This window comes from Urocitellus parryii, chromosome 9 (genome assembly GCF_045843805.1).
Source record: "Urocitellus parryii isolate mUroPar1 chromosome 9, mUroPar1.hap1, whole genome shotgun sequence".
Classification (NCBI taxonomy): domain Eukaryota; kingdom Metazoa; phylum Chordata; class Mammalia; order Rodentia; family Sciuridae; genus Urocitellus; species Urocitellus parryii.
Window position 1 is genome coordinate 17,310,601 of NC_135539.1, and position 19,141 is coordinate 17,329,741.

General features: G+C 45.6%; 1 protein-coding gene across 11 annotated transcripts in view; it reads right to left on the reverse strand.

The window, feature by feature from the left end:
• Arhgap17 (Rho GTPase activating protein 17) overlaps nt 1-19,141 on the reverse strand; it is an 84,348-nt gene that overhangs the window by 22,373 nt on the left and 42,834 nt on the right. For all 11 annotated transcript variants that reach the window (XR_013344277.1, XR_013344278.1, XM_077802408.1 and 8 more), the window contains exons 4-12: nt 18,106-18,179; nt 15,729-15,840; nt 15,445-15,521; nt 12,366-12,477; nt 9,299-9,367; nt 9,060-9,141; nt 4,352-4,479; nt 2,634-2,745; nt 2,022-2,103 (exon numbers count right to left, since the gene is read on the reverse strand). Coding sequence is in view for 9 of the 11 variants with exons in the window: in XM_077802408.1 (XP_077658534.1) it covers nt 2,022-2,103; nt 2,634-2,745; nt 4,352-4,479; nt 9,060-9,141; nt 9,299-9,367; nt 12,366-12,477; nt 15,445-15,521; nt 15,729-15,840; nt 18,106-18,179 (848 nt within the window). In the remaining 2 variants the exon portion in view is untranslated. The remainder of the gene's footprint in view (nt 1-2,021; nt 2,104-2,633; nt 2,746-4,351; nt 4,480-9,059; nt 9,142-9,298; nt 9,368-12,365; nt 12,478-15,444; nt 15,522-15,728; nt 15,841-18,105; nt 18,180-19,141) is intronic.

A 19,141-nucleotide genomic window follows, 5' to 3' on the forward strand; every position in this document is an offset into this window, starting at 1 on the left:
CCCTTCCCATCTCTCTCTCAGCTTCCCTGGAGCCATGAGGTGAACAGGCTTCCTCCACCACAGGCCCAAAGACAACAGGCTAAGCGACCGTGGACTGGAACTTCTGAAACTGTGACCAAATCAGCCTTTCCTGCTTTAAGCTGATTCTTTCAAGGTTCTGTCACAGTGACGGGAAGCTGAGTAAACACTACATCAACTGTGCAGTGCCTGTCACTGTATTCCACAGCTGCAAAACAGCACAGACAGAATTAAATACCAACTAACTCCCTCCTTAGCGCAGGAAGTCAACCTCACCAAGACTCAAGACTCCTGGTCTGCAAAACAGGATAAGAGTGTCGATTCTGCTGAATGGTTTCAAGGCCTCAAGGGAATAGCCTTGCTAAAGCCCTGAGACCAACACTTGGCACCAGGAGACAAGACACCCGAAGATTCCATCTAGGCAATGTGTAGATTTGTAGGTGGTTTTCCTTATCCATGTGCAGTTTGGCCACAGATCAGTCGCCAAGTGCCCAGGCACCCAGACTTCTGGAGACGTCTTAATCACTAATCTGCTTCAAGGCTCCAAGCCAAGAAACTCATTCTGCTGGGAAGCAGTTATAATAGCTCTTGCACTACACTGTTCTAAACACAAATTTCCAGAGACCAAAAGGGGATGGAGCAGAGCCCTGGAGCAAGTCAATTCTGCACACTAGGAAAGAGAGTGCTAGCAGCTGACCACACTTTCTGGTGAGTCACAGGAAAGAGGTTGAATACCTCAGATCCCAGTACAGGAGCCACCAGAATGGAGGCCATGTTGGCAGTTCTCAACTACAAGAGTTGATACAGCAAGACAGACACCTCTTTCACAGAGTTATTCCCCTAAGAGTTTTGAAGTCTTAGAATAGAAATGAGATATGATATTAAGATGATTTAAAGAGGCCACCCAGTAAAAGAAACCGCACCTCTGTCCCCACCTGGCACTGACTGTTGGGTTCATTTAATTCAGTTGCAGGCCAGGCCCAGGCTGGGTTCCAAAGATTTGACAAGTTTAAGAACTTTAAAACCTCTCTAAACTTAAAAACCTCACCATCCGCTAGGGTAAAGTCTCTCATTTCACAATTTCAGAGAAAAGCTCAAAATACACAGATCTGGATGAAGGGACACGGGATGGACTCACAGTCTACCCAAATGTAACGGATGAGAACAAATGGCTTGCATGACAGGAACAGTGACTGTGTCTACAGATGGGGGAAGGGGACAGCAATGGAGGTGAGATTTGCTCCTCTTCCCTTAAATGGTGAGGATTTAGGCCCTTAGGTTAGGAAATGAGCCAGAACCCTGAGGGGAAAGAACTGTGGAGGTGGCTAGCTGGGTGAGGAGAAGCTGCTGCGATGCTCTAAATAAGGCTGATCCTGCTTAGGACCAATGATTGCTGGAGATGGTGAAGCTGGGGTGGAGGGGAAGGGACACAGCCTTTGGGTCAGCAGATCTGGGTCAGCAGTCTGCCAATAACTTGCTACTACCTGGCCCTACTCCTTCCCAAGCCCCAGTCCCTCTGTCTGTAAAATGAGGACAGCAATAACATCAGCCTTTAATGATGCTAAATAAGGATTCCAGGAGGTACTAGGTGTAAAGTGAGGACAGTCCTGGGCACCTGGTAAACACTCAGTGAACATTAATTGGTGCTAATAATGTCCCTATTACATGGTTGCACAGCTGAACCTATAGGCAGCTTGACAGGCACAACTGCCACTCAGTCACCTGTGATACCTGGCCCCAGTTACAGGGCTTTCTTCAATAGAAAGGGGATTTGAAATCAGCCAGTTCATCAATGTAGATAAAATCAATCTTCAACCATGTAAGTCTCCCAAACATAAACCAATGCCTAAGCTGTGACTTTCCTGTAGTAATAACAGTAACACTCAATAGTTTTACTCTAATATAAACAGAACTGGGACACATGGCTTAACAAGCTTACTATTTTAATGTTATGATACCATTATGTTATAATGACTTACAACCTTTGTTTTCTTTAAACTTACCTTGCCACTTGTGTCCACTCCTCATACAGATTAAAAGTCATCAGAGGTTCAGGCAATTCCCGTAGGTAGGACTTCAAAGCACCTGAAAGCGTTCGCATTCTGAGTAAGCAAGGCAAGGCCAGAAATCTCTCTGGGCATATCGTTTTGCAAATTGAAAATATCTCAATTACGATCTTCCAAGGTGCATAAGACAAACCATAATTTGATAGGAGGGTTAGGGAATGACATGTTCACAAAAGGCATTCAGTCCCTTGCAAAAACATATTGAGAGATCAGGAGAAAATAAGATGAACGTTAACGCCACCCTCTAACAGCCAGGTAGATGTGGGTTGTAAGGGTGAAAGAGGGAACCCGAGTATGTCTAAACATATCCACATCAATACATAAGCTCCCTTTACCTCTGTTTAATGGCGGGGTGGGGGGTGGGGGGTACACACAACAATAAACAATAAAAAGGAGAAGAGTTGTATGTTACATCACACATCAGGGAATTTTATCAGAATGACATTTTATCGTTTTGTCACTTCAACCTCTAATTGAAACTGGAGTCCTAAGTGCTGGCCTCCACCGCCTGGAGGGCAGCTGGATCTGCAGACCCTCTTTGGCGCTCACCTGCTACAGCATGGGGGTCTGAGTAGAACTCGTCCAGGTGAGAAGTAGAACAATCCAAAGCGGCTTTCAGCTTCTTTAACTTGGAGGCTCCAGCCCCGATTCGGAAAAGGCCCTGAAGACAAAGACAAATTTCGAGCATGAAATTCAGGTGGTGAGTGACAGCCAGGGATAGCAGCATGGCCAATGGAGCTTCAACCACTGCCACCGCCACCTCTGAGAGCAGCCGCAGTGCAGCCTCACAGGGCCCTGGAGGTGGAGAGGCTGAGGGCACACCCAGGGCTCGGCGACAGCAGAAGGGAGCCGGTTTCCCTCCGATGCCTGCACTTGCCTGCCTCCTCACTAAACACCTGCACCTGTCAGAACTCCATCTGGAAGCTCTTTGACTTCCTCAAGATTTATGCTTCCACAATGCTGACCAATTTAGGAAGTTTTTTTTTTTTTTTAAATTGACATCTTAAGAAAAACCGTTAAGAAATATTGCTATTCACTTTCTCTGCCCTAAATGTGACTTTGGAAAAGGAGAAAAACACATAAAGCATCAACCAAGAGAGGTGGGCGCACGAGGGTTACAGGAGTTAAAGACAGGGCAGGGTCCAGCCTCGGTGCTCCTGACGACTCTTTCCTGTGAGCTGTCCTGGGCACTGTGGCAGGTTCAACCACAGCCCTCCCGATGCCAGATAACCACCAAAAATGTCTCCAGAGCTTGCAAATGGCTCCTGGAGACCAGAGCTGGCCTCATATGAGAAGGACCAGGCTTAGGCACTCAAAGTTGAGGTTGCACTGTAAGAAGTAAACAAGTGGCCTTGATCTGGGTGCTGAGTGCATCAGTCAGTTTATTCTGTGAAAACTCACCAAGCTGCTCACCCACAATAATGCACACTTTTCTATATGTTTGTTATATATCAATAAGTGTTTTTTAAAGGAAAAAAAAAAGACTTGTATTTTGCCTCTGCCTCTGCCCAGATGGGAAATTCCTGTGTGCTGACATCCCTACCTACACAGGGAGAGGAGTGAGAACTACCTGCTGGGTTCCTAGGGATTTTTATTTTATTTTTTTGTAATGATGCCATAAAATACATAAATGTACTCTCTTCAAAAAAACATTGCATAGTCGGGTGCAGTGGTACACACCTGTAATCCCAGCAGCTCGGGAGACTGAGACAGGAGGATCACGAGTTCAAAGCCAGCCTCAGCAAAAGTGAGGTGCTAAGTAACTCACAGAGACCCTGTTTCTAAATAAAAAAATACAAAATAGGGCTGGGGATGTGGCTCCGTGATTGTGTTCCCCTGAGATAAATCCCCAAGAGCTGCTCCCCCGCGAATTGTATAGCACTATACAGATGTGAGATTCTTGCTATAGGCGCCTACTTTAAAAAACTAAAGCTCATGGGAGCTCTGATCCATTCATGCATCATGGAATCCATGACTGCCAATTAATGAACAGTTTACAATGAAACAAACAGGACAGCAAATAGAGTATATAAGAAACAGAAAAAATAAAAATTGTTCTGTGAAATGTGCTTCACTTATTATATATAACAGGTTTGATATATAGGGTCTCAATCTAAAATGTAGGTCATGGTGACAAAAATTTGAAAACACCATTCTATACAATCCCAGCAGTGGTTGTGTAAGAAAAGTGGTGGGGCAGGGGTGGCATCGTGCTATGGGCAGAAAAGGGGGCACAGAGACCTGGCATGCAGCCCAGACACCCTCACCTCCTCCTTCATGCCCGTCTCCAGGAGCAGCATGACACAGGCTTCGATGGGAAGCGCGATCTCACGCCCACTCCGCTTCAGGTGCTCTTCCAAAGGCGTCCCAAAGGCTGGCTTTTCTGCCCACTTATCTAGAGCAGCAAACAGGTCAGTAAGACATCTGGTGACCCCATGCATCACCATCATGTTCTCCTCAAAACCCCAAAGAGGATCTTCTAACAGAATGGTAGCTGGGGCTCTGGGAAAGAGGGAAGCACTTGTGCTATCTGCTTTTGTTATTTACCATTTACCACAGCACAGACTGTGTGCCAAGCTAGGGCAGTCCCTTGTGGAACAGAAGCCCTGAGTGCACACACACACAACACCAAGGACAAGCTTAGCTGCCCAGCAGGAGCGACCACAGTGCCCCTGCACCTGTACCACGTGCTGTCAACACACAGTGGCTGGTGGCCTTGCATGAAAACAGAGGATGCATGTGAACATACTGTTTTCACTGAAAAGAAACTTATTCTAGCCATGCAGAGCAGCACTGGCCTCCCAGCTAGAGGAGAAGAAATAGACTCATTGAATGTGAAAACGAAAACCATTTCTTAAAATGTCAAACATGAGTCAAGTGCTTCTTTCTCTCGACTGGAGATGGTCAGGCAAACTTGTGTCAAATAGGACATCTCCACGACAGGCAGGGCTTCAGAACGCCGCATTCCCAGGCAGGTCCAAGGCATTCGGAGTAGAAAGACTACACCATCTGTGGCTCCTAAGCAGCACAGGCCAGGCTGCCGTGACGGCACCCAGCAGGATTTCAGGTACTGTCAGGTCATATGCCTGCTTCATTCCACAACAGATTTGAGCAGCTTAGCAGAAATACATACAATAAGGCAGTCAAACAGAAAGAAGAATTCATAAAATGGATATGCTGAATGAGAGTAAGAAGGATTTGGCTGGCGTGGCCTGCATGCCTGTGGGAACGGCCGAGATCTAGAGCTTCTGGGAAGCACACAGAGGTCCAGGGGGAAAGCCCACTGGGGGAAAACACTCAGAGAAGCACTTGGATCTGTCCATCCTGCTCGGCACCCCCAGTGGGCATCTGTCCAGTCACTCTGCTGTAGAAGGCTGGTTTGAAGAAGGCAATGACTGACTCTAGTGCGTTCTCTTACACCTTCACCTACCTCGTGGAGGGGACAGGGCCTCACACAGTCTGCACACAGGGGAAGGAAGAAAAGCAAATCCATGGGCCTGAGAGCTCATGACAGACAAAAACTAACGGGAAGAGCAAGTGGGGACAGACTGAAGAGAAGAGGCGAGGGCAGGAGAGGCCAAGAGCCAGCCACTTGCCACCCTCAGAACTGCAGGAGCCCTTCACCTCTGGCCTGGCCCCACTCCAGCCCCAGGGGAAATTCTAACAGAAAAAGCCTCTTGGGGGGCTGACCCTTCCCAGAAGACAGAGCTCTAGGACACTCAGATCTCTCCCTGGCACTCTGTCCCTTTTATCTGAAGAAATGATTCTGAGAATGGCCACATGAGCCCTCTCCTGGGGGATACACCAGAATCATCAGGGGACTTCTGCACATGACACCAGCCATCATCTCCACCACATGCCCATGCTCCCATCATCAGCTAGAACTTTCTAGTAAACACTGAACAGAGCATGCCCCATCCCTCACCCTGGTGTAATGTGGGCAGCGGGTGCAAGTGAGAACATGGCCCTAGAGACAACTCCCATGGCAAACTCCAGCACAAGTGCTACCCTTTCAAACAACAGGCCTACTACGTGCCAGGCACTGCAGTGGACACCCAAGTTGTCAGGGACTCCCTCCCAGCATGAGAGCAATCGAATTGTGAAGATAATACAAGACATACATGGAAACATGTAACAGTCACTAACAAGACGTGACAGTCTGCTAAGTCATGGCAGGTCAATGGTATAGACAAGAGTCGAAAACACAGTGTCTACAGGGACCACACAGGCCGCCCAGGTGCGTGAACCAGGCTGAACAGCCATGGTCTGCAAGGGCAGCAGCAGCCACTCCTGGGGCCAGACCAACGTCTCTGGGCAGGGCAGCAGACCCAGTAGCACCAGGCCTTCTAAGCCTCCAAGAGAAGGCAACAATCAGGACTGCTGCACAAAGGCATCTGGTTTTCACATGATGGCAACTAATTAAAAAATAATTTATTTTTAATGAGATGCAGTTGTTTGTGACTTCTGGTGCACATCATCAACACGAGAACAATTCAGGAGACAAAGCGTTCACTGCTGGCTTTGGTGGTCAGAGAAGGCTTCTCAGAGTAAGCAAGCTTGGAAAGGTCCCAGAAGATGGCGGGATTAACTGATCAAGAGCAGGCAAGCACATCTTGGGGAGGGCAACAGGCTGTGAAAGACCAAGGACTGTGAGTCTGGAGACATAACTCGTCCCAAAGCTCCCACCAAGGAGATGAGAGTACAGAGCAGAGGGGGACAGAGGGGCATGGGGACACAGAGGAAGGCAGAGCACAGGGTGAAATGGACGAAGCCCAGGAGACAGGTAAGAGGAAGGGGAGTGGCACCAAGGCTTCAGAGCTAGATGGTCTGGAGAAGGTAGCATTGAGGGGACACGGAGGGGGCAACCATAGCTGGAGTCAGATCCCTGAGCTGAAGGGAAGCTGCATCAAAGGAACAGAAATTTAAGATGCAGAGGAGGGGATTCTCAGGGAAAAGGGACAAGTGGACAGGGAGAAGAGCCCTGGAGCAAGGACAGACCCCAGCCAGGCTGACCTCAGATGGGAACACAAGTGAAGAAACAGAGTCCCACCAATGAAAGCAGACAATCAAGGGGCAGGAGGAAAGAAATTTTAACAAGGAAGAGATGCCCAGGGCATGTCAAATGCCAGCATCTGGCAAAAGGTACCTTGGGAATTGTAATTTTTTTTTTTTTTTTTTTTTAATAGCAGAGTGGGGTAGAATCCAGACAGCAAAGGGCTAGGGGCAGGAAGGGGGTGAGAACACGGGTGGCTAGGGGAGAGGAGTCAAATGGCCTACAGAGGAAGGAAGGAGGCCAAGAATAACAGGGTGCCCTGTCAGGACAGGCAAGTCCCCATAACCGTCAGAGCACTGAATGGTCCCCAGGGGCATGGGGAGCTGGGGTCAAGTTACACGATCTTCCTATAGCAAGAACTTTAGCCCCTCAAAGGCTGAATGATGGAGTCTGCTACTGTGCCCCAGGCAGGGCCCAACCCACAGTGGCTATCTCATAAATACCTGCTCTTGGGTCTCGAGTCTGCCCCTCAGAAGCCTGAATGTCACAGTGACTCAGTACCATCATCCACAAACTAGAAAATTAGATGATTTAAGAAAATGAGGGTAACTTGTCCTGTTAACACGGAACCAGAACCGGAGACTGTTGAAGCCCTACTAGTCAAGACAGAGAATCTTCTAATTCTATCATCTAAAAACTTCCAGGCTCACAACCAGGACCTGTTGTAACCTCCTGAAGTTCAGTGGAAATGACACATCTTCCTTAAGGGTGCCTATGCGCTCACCCACAGAGCACCCACACTCCTGCCCACATTCTTGCACAACTATGTGGTCACCATATTCAGCACCTGGCCTGATCCCCTTTCCGCTTAAAACTGAGGATTCTGCAGGGAGAACCAAGACTCTACACGTCAGGTCTACATCACAATCAAAACCGTCAGCCTCTGTATACATGGGTTCTGCATCTACAGGCTCAACCAACTACAGATTGACAACCGGCATGTATGTGTGTGTGTGTGTGTGTGTGTGTACACGGATCCCTGTTCTGAACTAAGCATGTATAGACTTTATTTTCTTGCTATTATTCCTAAATAATATAGTGTGACAACTATTTTTTCAGAGTTTACATTGTAATGTGTATTACAAGTAATTCAGAGATTATTTGGAGTTTAGGGGAGAATGTAGGTAGGTTATGTGCAAATATTATACCATTTCACTTAAGGATTTGGGTCTCTGAAAGGGGTCCTGGAGCCAATGTTCCCGTGGAAAACAAAGGATGACTTCCGAGTACTAGACCCAAACACAACAGAGCAATTGCTGCCTGTCTGCTGGCAAACACCCTGATGGTAAGTAAGAGACGTAGAATCAAAGCTATAAAAGCTTAAATACATCAGGGGAAAGGTCAAACCACGCATGATCCGGGCATATATCTGCCATTTGCTTGAATAATTTAGCAAAATATTAGTGTTAATATGAACAAGAGAAAAGACAGAAAGGGTTTGAAAAGTGCGGTTGGTGTCTGGTGATTCATCACACTGAGTGATCAATGAGGTAGCATTGAAGACCGGCTTATAATATTCTCTCCTGGAAAATCTGAAATAAAGTTTCCCTAGAATGGATGCTCTTTGAGTCACAGGGCCAGAATTAAGCCCAACAAATGATTGATTTGGAAAAGCATAATTAGATGCTAGAATTATTCAAGCCAACAGAAGACAGAAAAACATATGCACACTCCCCAAAGGAGCCAGTTTTACCTTCAACTGAATGAAGGTTTCAGAAGAATAGCAAATGTTCCATTAGTATGTTAATTTGGGTTTGGAAGGAATTAGAGAATGCTGCAAGAAAGATGAAATTATGTTGGGACATATATCCTCTTAGCAGAGAGGCTAAATCCAAAGGAATGCATGCAAAGGAGTCAGGGCAAAGAAGAAAGGCAGAAGGGGCAGAGGCAGGAGGAGGCATCGCCACACGCAGTTACATTACCTTGATGGGCTCGCATTTCGGGAAGGGCCTTTTCTAAGACTGCTAATGCTTTTCTATGGTAATCTGCTTGGGCTTCTAATAACTGAGAACAGACCCACATTCAAAAACAAAAGTCACGTTAGCGTTGGATGGACACAACACAATGGCTGAGCAAACTAAAAACAAACTCTTTTGCAAAATAGCTAAGATGACTCAATTTTTTACAACAGGTTAATACCTTGTCAATGGGAGGTACTTACCGTAACAAAGAATTTGCCTAACTCCCCTTCCTTGGCCATGAAGTTGTACATGTCTGCTGCAAGTTGATCCTAAGTAAGAAAAGAGAAGATCTGTCATTGAAAAGAAATGAAAGAAAATGGTAACTGAGGAGAGTCTCTGTGAGTTCTCAGACCAAAAGGTAATGAAGAGAGGCACAGGTTGAAGTCTTCAGCTAACTGTACAAGCACACATGGGGACAGCAAGAACATATGAAGGGCTGCTGTGCCGTGAGCTCCAGAGCATGCTGTTCAGGTGCTATCAGGAAGCAAAGGTACACAGCACCGCTCAGGGCCTGTTACCAGCTGAGGAAAAAGAAGACGGGGACAGTCAGGTGCCACAGTGCATGCCCGTGATCCTTGCAATCTGGGAGGCTGAGTCAGGGTCACAAGTTTGGGGCCAATCTCAGCAACTAAGCAAGGCCTTAGCAACTTGACGAGACCCCATCTCAAAGTAAAATATACAAGGGACTGGTTAAGTGTCCCTGGGTTCAATCACCAGCATCCCCCTATCCCCTCAAAAAAAGTGAGAAGAAAAAGTATATTTTTATTGCTGTATGTCTGGAAGGTCAGACATGGTGGTGACCCTAGTAATCCTACCTACTTGGGAGGCTAGGGCAGGAGGATCTCAAGTTTGAGGCAGCCTAGACAAATTAGTAAAACCGTGTCTCAAAATAAAATTCTAGGATGCAGCTCAGTGGAAAAGCACTTGCCTAGCATTCATAAGGCTGGAACTTAGCCCCCAGTCCTGAAAACCACCATCACAACAAAAAACCTGGGGATGTAGCTCAGTTGGTAGAATGCTCACCTTGCATGCACAAGGCCCTGGGTTCAATCCCCAGCACCATAAAAAAGAAATGAAAAAAAAAAAAACTGGAATAAAAAACAAATATTAGAAAGAGCAGTTTTCTTCTGATAGGCAGAGGAAGGAGAAAGGTGGAAGAAAGACTTCACTCCTCACTGTTTACTGTTTTATACTTTTCAATATTTGAACTAATATAAAATAATTACTTATGTAAAATTTAATGATCTATTAATCAAACCATTGGATATACATTTCTAATCTTATGTGTATAGGAATTCTACCTACACATAGAAAAACATAAATTGGGAAATACATACATACATACACACACACACACACACACACACACCCCTACCTTGTTTGTTTTGAACTTTTAAAAATGTCCTGCCTTCTATTTATGGACACCATGTCTTTATTTATTTATTTTCATGTGGTGCTGAGAATTGAACCCAGTGCCTCACACATGCCAGACAAGCACTCCACCACTGAGTTACAGCCACAGCGCTTTCTATTTTTGACATGAAATTGTGCAAATTATTGTGAAGACCCTTTCGTTCATGATAAACCTGGAATTCCAGTTGTATGTAACATCCTTTCAGAATAATTGGGAAAGGAAGAGCAGCATAACCACCTTCCCCACCATGCCCTCCCTCCCCCCACAAAAAAAAGAGAAGGAAAAAAAGAAACAAAAAGTCAGAAAGCTCAGCATGAATGGCAAGAATGGAAGCTGGAAATGACCTGGATTGATCTGTGCCACCACGGTGGCCAAGGTGTGTGGACCTGGCTGTCACATGGGGCCAGCAAAAATGAAGCCTGAGGCATGGTGAGCAAGGAAGCAGTGCAGACACTATTTCACACAAAGGTAAGATTCCCAAAGAATTACCCTCAACAGAGGGAGGTCAAAACAAATTACTCATCAGCACATGGAAATCTTAGGGAACTTTAAGTATTTTGTATTGGGCTCTGAATCTAGGAAAGAAAAACAAAGCCCTTGAAATTTCAAAAACATACCTGCTTTTATGAGGGATTAAAGTTTGAATTTACTATATTTACAGCCCAGGAAATTCCAAACTGAAAAAGTTTGATTAAAAATAGATCTAAGGGGCTGGGGATGTGGCTCAAGCGGTACCACACTCACCTGGTGTGCATGGGGCACTGGGTTCGATCCTCAGCACCACATAAAAATAAAATAAAGATGTGTGTCCACCGAAAACTAAAAAATAAACATTAAAAAAAATAGATCCGAGCCGGGTGCAGTGGGGCATGCCTATGGTTCTAGCAATTTGGGAGGCTGAGGCAGGATTTTGAGTTCAAGGCCAGCTTCAGCAACTTAGTAAGGCCCTAAGCAACTTAGTGAGACCCTGTCTCAGAAAAATAAAGGGGCTGGGGACGTAGCTCAGTGGTGAAGCACCCCTAGGTTCAATTCTAGTACCCCCCCCCCAAAAAAAAAGACCTGAATTGGTAATAAATACTCTCTAGGACACTCATTCTCAATCTCAATTTGAATTCTCAAATTCACTGAAGACCAGTTTTTTACCATTTTGAATAGTATTTGGAATAAACACACACACACACACACACACACACATATATATATATATACACACATTGATAGATGCATAGAGAATAAGATCACTTAACCAACTAATTAATTTGGAACTTGTTTTGTTTTGTTTTTAATTTTAAAAAATTTTGGGTATTTTTTGGCTTAGGGATTGAATCCAGGGGCACTTTACTACTGAGCTACACCCCCGTCCTTTTTCATTTTGAAACAGAGTCTAAGTTGCTAAGACTGGCCTTGGACTTGAGTTCCTCCTGACCCAGTTTCCTACATCACTGGGATTATAAGCATGCACCACTGCATTTGGCTAAATCTTATAATACCTGTTCTAGTAAACCTATACAATTTTACTTTTATATTTTTATACCTATTATATAGTTTTAATTATCGTAACTTCATGTAATGTCTTGCAATGATTTTGTTTAAAACCGTGATCTTTATTTTAAATAAGCTTAGTCAAGTTTTTAAATATACCCCACTTGAATACTTTTAAATAATGTTTTATTTTGATTATAAAATAGTATAGTCTTGAAAAATAAAGAATATAAAACTACTTTTAATATCATTCAGAATATTCTGATGGAAGTTATGTAAAACATTAAATAATTTGCAATATTTGGCTTTTATTCATCATTTGCCAAAAAAAAAAATTGACACGTGTTATATTTATTAGGGAATTCTTGTACCTTGCACTGTTCTACTTTATTTCCAGCTTCATCCATCTCTTCCTTTAAGGTATCTATTTTTGATGGAAGCCCCTGAAAGTTGGTTCCTGAAGATTTGTGAGCTTGGTTCCACCTGCAAAACAAAGGGGTAGCCAGTCTGAGAACTAGCTATACATACTCAACCTTACAGGGTCAGGACCTAAGGAGATCGAGCCTTCCCCCACACTGACTGTACCTGGGATCTGATCAGCACCCAGGATGGCTGCTTCTTTTGAGTTTAGCAGACAGTAGCTTCCCCCATGCCAGGGTTCCCCTACTGCTGGGGCTGAAGTTTGCTTTGAGCATAACCCGACACCTGCTCACACAAACCCCTGTGCTGGAAAGCCATCTGTGGATTGTCTTTCCTGTAGTGCCCAGTTGTGGAATCCTTGCTACAGAGCACCTCTTGCTCTCCTGCTTTGATCTAGAATGTCCCCTGTGCCCCTGGGAACCAAATCCTACTCTTGAAGACTACTTATGATGCATTCTCCTAATATCTTGACCTGGGATTATTTTTTGTTCTGGCTCTTACCAGAACTACCTTTCAATAATATAGTTATGGGGGCATTAGAAACACATACAGTAACAACAGGGGGACAGGTGAAGAAGAATAATCAAAGATCAGGGTTTTCAAATGTGCTTTGACCTTCTGTTTGTACAGGAATACATCTGCTGCTACGTAAAGTTCTAACACTTCAAATCTGAACACAGATATTATATAGCTGCAGCAAAAAAGACCCACACTAGCAACTCCTCAAACTTCCCAGACTGTTGTATTGCCCCCAAAACAACTTGTGTCCACTTCACACTGCTGATACGGTACACCAAAAGGCTTCGGCAAGGCTGCCAAGGCAACACTGCAGATGCTGTTTCAGAAATATGTGGGCTTCAGAGTCCACCATGCGGCTCCAACTGAACCACCTGTGACCTCGTTAGTAACCTAGCCTCTCTCGGCCTCAGGGTCCTCCTCAGTAAGACTGAGATGATGAGCACTGTCTGCCTTGCAGAACTGCTGTGAGGAGGGAAGGAGAAATCAAACACAGGTGTGCATACAATGGACTCCTGCTCACCATTAGTTCTTATCATTTTCCTATAGGGAAAAGTAAGTAAAAGTAAAGAAGAAACATTCAACTGTTTCCATGTCTCCAACACCTACTTTGGTTAACAGAGTGAATAAGATCAAGAATCAGCATTGAGGGCAGGGATGTGGCTCAGTGGCAGAACATTTGCTAGCAGTGTGAAGCACTGGGTTCAATCCTCAGCAACACATAAAATAAATAAATAAAGTTATTTTTTTAAAAAAAGAGTCAGCCTTAAAATCCTCTCTGGGATACACATACTTGAGATGTATAATTCCTGGCAGGTAGGACAGCTATAATATTGCTCAACCAACTCCAGTGTGGGAGCATTGTTTAATCACAGCCTTATTTAATTACTCATTAGAACATTCTTCCTTCTCTTGAGCAAAAATGCACAACATAGCAGCCTGTACTCTCTGCTGCAGTCCTGTCACACAGAATTCTAATGACACACATACCCATGATAAGGAGACGGCAGACGGTGCTGTCCGAATCCTACTCTGCCATTTATTCTAAGGCATGAAGAAAGTCAGACAGATGAAGTATACAAGTCCCTTGTCTGTAAAACAAGTCTCTTCTTAAAATTAGGGGATGTCACATTGGCCCCAGGCCCTGTTTCCTCCCCAGCTAGCATAGAGGGACCTCTGCATTTAGTGTCCAGCACGATGTCTGCACAATTGATTGCTGAAAACAAAGCAAATGAACAGGATTGGAGGAGAATTGAGCCAATGTACTGATGCTCAGCACATGGCAAGCACCCGGTAAGTGACCCTCGTAGTTGACCACTGCACTATGACTATCTTCATCCTACAAGAATGCCCACACGGATCTTTTGTCATTTCAAAGAGGCTTAAATAACAACATTTTTTAATAACTGGTTTGTACATTTCATGTCCTGGGCTGCTTTTTTCCCAAAACCAGTGGATTTTAAACCAGTGATACATCCAAGACTCAGTGGCATCTGAGAAATAAGGGAATGAAGAGTCATCACAACTGCTCCCAACTCTGCAGACAAAGCCCCTGGCTCAGAAGCACTCCAATGGTAGCTGATCCCCATGTTCCTGCCAAGCAAAACCGATCACATGTCCTTCACAGAACTGCAAGGAAGGCGGAAAGATCTGATGAAGCAAGGGTCAGCATGGTCACCTGATTTACAGCCAAGCTCATTCATTTATGCACTGCCCATGTCTGCTTTTATTTTTTGCAGTGCTAGGAATAGAACCTAGGGCCTCCTGCAAGCAACCCATGGCTGCTTTTATGCTACAAGAGCAGAGTTATGGGGTTATACCAAGGACATCGGGGTCGCAAAAATATTTACTGTCTGGCCCTTTATGGAAGAAGTTTTTCAGCCATTGTAACGAAATTTGAGAATGGCCTCATCTCAAATTTGGTTGTCTCCTTATTTCCAGTTCTCATATGCCCAAGAAGAAAGCCTGCCAATCACTGATACAAACGCCATCAAGAGCAGATGGTGGAGGCAGTCCTGCCAGGGACCACCTCACGCTCCACTGAAGACATCAACTCATAGGTCACAGTCCTGTGGACTTAGTTACTTGGGTTACATGAGACCCTGCTTCCCGAGGGCAGCATTTCTTGATCATGAAGGGTAATTATAGGTACACGAAGTTTGTGACTTGGCGGGACCTGTTTATTTTATATTCCACAATTCCAAGAGCTGTTCTTAGAATGGCAGCCCCCTCCTCCTGCTAAATACATTTACTTAACTTTGCTTATTTTCTGTTTCCTTTCACCGTGGCTCGTAAGGACAGAATGTTCTAACAACACCCCTCCGCCATGCTGGGAGAATGAGACCCGGAGGAGGGTAGGCAGGCTGTGACTGGGGCAACAGCCCTAGCTGTGATTCACAACAGAGCCATCTTGTTCTACTAGTAGTCTTTCTCTTGTCCATGGTAGGGTGAGTGACTCTAGGGAGGTGACATAATAGTATTGCATTAGTGGCCACCTTGACAACTTCAACTTACCTGGCTCGGACCGAGTCCCAGTCCAACACCAATTTAGCCAGCTGTTTCCTCTGTTTCTGGATGTTGGGAATCTCCACCTAGAGGGAAGAACATATCAAATGAGGTGCACTTTGGATTTTTAATTTATTTACAAATGTTTTCTCTTAGGCAAAAAATTTTGCAACCTCAGTTTACTCTCATTTCCTAAAAGAGCGGCTGATCTCTGTTAACACTACAGACATGGGATGCGCTCACCGCCCAGCCCGTGCCAGCCTCGGTTCTGTGTCCAGGGCACAAGCACCCACCTCTGCTATGCCATAGAGAGGGTCCACGATCTCCTTCTCAATGAGGACCTCGTGCTGAGAGAGCTCCAGAGCCAGCTGGTGCTCAGCGTCTCCGCAGGTCTCCAGCATCTTCCTTCAGAGACAAGACAGCCAACAGGCCAGCACCAGTTAAGCTGTGGCCGCCACTCTGCTTGCCATGTGGCAGGATCACAGCAGAGAGCTGCCCAACAGCCCTTAAAATATTATACATTCAGGGTTTCCCCTAAAAACGTGTGTCTACAGATTTGTGCTTTAAAATGAAGATGATTATCTCGGGTGTGGACCCTGTGCTGGGAGGAGGTGGGGGTGTGAATTGTGAGGTCGCAACTGAAGAACTAGGTTCTCATGTCAGGTGGAAAATCAAGTGTTCTCAAGTTACCCTGGAAGTCTTCTAAAGGAGACATAAAGTACACCACAGTTTCACGTCTGCTAGTGAGTGTAGCCTTAGTGGCGTATCCTCCAGAATTAATGCAAAGGCTGATTCTTCTGTGCAGATGAGGTGGCTGGCCAACACGGAAGGGCCAGTCACATGAGTGTAGCCTTAGTGGCGTATCCTCCAGAATTAATGCAAAGGCTGATTCTTCTGTGCAGATGAGGTGGCTGGCCAACACGGAAGGGCCAGTCACATGAGCCTCAAGTTTGCTGTTCTCCTGTGAACACACAGCTGCTGTCATATGTGCACATGCAAATGATGCAACTCCACTGTCGCTGGTCCCCTTATCTCCTTTCCTTTTTGCCCTGCCCCTCCAGCTCCCTATAAGTTCTTTTGGCATCAGAAAGTGTGCAGCCTGCTGTGAGGTAGCCATGGTGTCATAGTTAAGCTGCCTGAGTTTGAACGCAGGCTTTGCTATTTTTCTGTGTGGTTTCTGGCAATGTTCTTACCCTCTCTGTTGGCCAAGGTTCACATCTGTAAAGTGGGAGCATTCATGTTACCTACCTCCCAGGTTGTTTGGGGGATTAAATGAGCTATTCTTTGGGAACACACTCAGCACAGGGCTGGCGCTCTGGTGTGAGGACAATGGCAAGAGGATAAAGGGAGCGCAACATGGAGACACATTCAAGCCTGAGGGAGCAGGGGTGGGCACATGCCATCCTCCCAGGGCCAGTGCTCTCAAATGTGGAAGTTCAGACAGGACAAGAGAAGGCGCAGAGCAGGAGCAACAGAGCTAGGGCGGTGAAGCCCAAAGACCGTGGCAGCAGGAGGCAGGGCCCTGTACAACAGAGGGCAGACTGGAGGGCAGTGGGGGAAGGCGCACACCGCACAACCCAGACTGCTCCTGCCAGACTCACTATGTGACGAAAGCCCCCTGTGACCAAAACGCAGCCCCCTTGGGGGAGGAGGGAGAAGGGGGATGGCTGCCAGGCACAGGAGGGCAGCTGGGCAGGGGGGGTGACGCCTGTGTCCTGTGTCCTAGGACACAGTGGGCAGCTATGGCTGGCAAGTGGTTGTACATTTCAAAAGAGCCAGAACAGGGCTGAGGCTGGGGCTCAGGGCCAGGGCGCCTGTCTAGCACGTGTGAGGCACTGGGTTCGATCCTCAGCACCACATAAAAAGAAACAAATAAAATAAAGGCATGATGTCCACCTACAACTACCAAAAAAAAAAAAAAAAAATTAAAAAGAGCTAGTAGAGAGGGTTTTAAATGTTTCCCAACACAAAGAAATGACACCTGTTTGAGGTGACAGATACGATCAGCACACACTGTACATGTATTCAAATGCCACACTGTACCCCATAAACATGCATAATTATGTGTCTGTTAAAAACAAAAAAGTATTAAAAAAAAAGAAAGATAAGTCAGACATAAAGTTTTAAGATGAAACAACCAAGGAAAATCTAACTAGTTCAGAAAATACACTATTTTGAAACACCCACCACTGATATTTTGGTGACCACCCTTAAAGGAAGTACCTCTTCAGCACTGAAAGGCACTGAGAGAGTTTAAGTTGACACCTGGAACAGGGAAGGGAGCCAGTTGTTCATACCCCAGGCTTAGGGGAATAAACATGGCCCTGTCACTGGTGAGTTTTTTTTTTTTTTTTTGGCAGTGCTGTGGACCCAGGGCCTCCCTCCTACTGGGCAGTTTGCTCTACCACTGAGGCATATCCTCAGCCCCCATCAGCTACTTATGCTAGTGACTCTACCACCACTCCAGCCTGACACCCAGGAAAAGATTCTCCAGCTACCCAGAGGCTCAGACCCACTTTCTCCTGCAAGGTCGAGGCCTTCTCCTGGCGGATGAGCCACGCCACCATGCTCATGGCCCCTCACCCACCCACAGGTGGTGCTGGAACACCACCAGCCCACGCTTCTTCCTGACCCAACAGCCACTCCTCTCTGAAAGCAGCCGACTCTTACCCCAGGAGAGAGTCTTCCAGCTGAGTGGATGCTTCTTGCATATTCTGAGAGAGAGCTGTCAGAGGGAGTTTTTTCTGGAAGAAAGAAAACAGCATGTTTTTTCATTATTATTTGATGCCCCTGCTTAATGATCTGCTTCAGTCACTGGCCATTGATCTCTCCCTCCAGGCACACTGCATGAGTAAGAGGCAGCGGGCGCCAGCTCTGGTCTCACAGACCTCACTTGTGTCGTCTCACCTCTGTGCCTAAGTTAGGGGCCGTCTGTCAACCAAGCAGATAATTCAACATCAAGTGGCTGGTGCATAGGGAGTACTTGTAAACATTAAGTAAAACATTAGCGGCTATTATTTCTTGTGGCTGCCATTACTATCACTAGTTAATCAAATGCATGTAGGTTGAGTAGCTCTCATCTGAAATGCCTGGGATGAAAAGCGTTTCGGGTTTTGGAATATTTGTGTAGACTTTCTGGTTGACATCCCTAATCCAAAAATCTAATATCTAAAATGCTATGAAATCTGCAACTTCAGATTACAGAGCATTTTGGATTTTGGTTCAGGGATGTTCAGTCTGTATTGTGCTCCATACCCAGCCCTTATTCTTCAAATGCTCATCACGAGTAATGCAATGAAATGGTCAATTTCAAAAATTTGTGCTATAACATTCTTAAACTGGGTCTTAATTTGGCTATAATCCTAAAATTTAGTGATAGTTAAATATCTAAAAGTAAGCCAGCTAAATATTCAAAACAAAGCGTGGAAATGTTTTTAGGCACAAAGCAAATCATTTTCCTATTAGTGGTTTGTTTTCTTAGCCAGCAATGACCACAGGAACACCTGACCTCTATAATGAAAAGAACTCAAAAACCCAGAAAGATTAAGTGGCACTTTGCAGTGGGGAGGGAGAGCCACACCTCTGTGACCATGGCCTGAGCCCAGTTCCTGAGCCCAGTCTTCACTGCTGGCTGGTGGCTTATCTCAGAACACTGGCAGGAGAGGCCAAGAAAGCAGCAGGTCGGCAGGGTGCAACACTACCACCT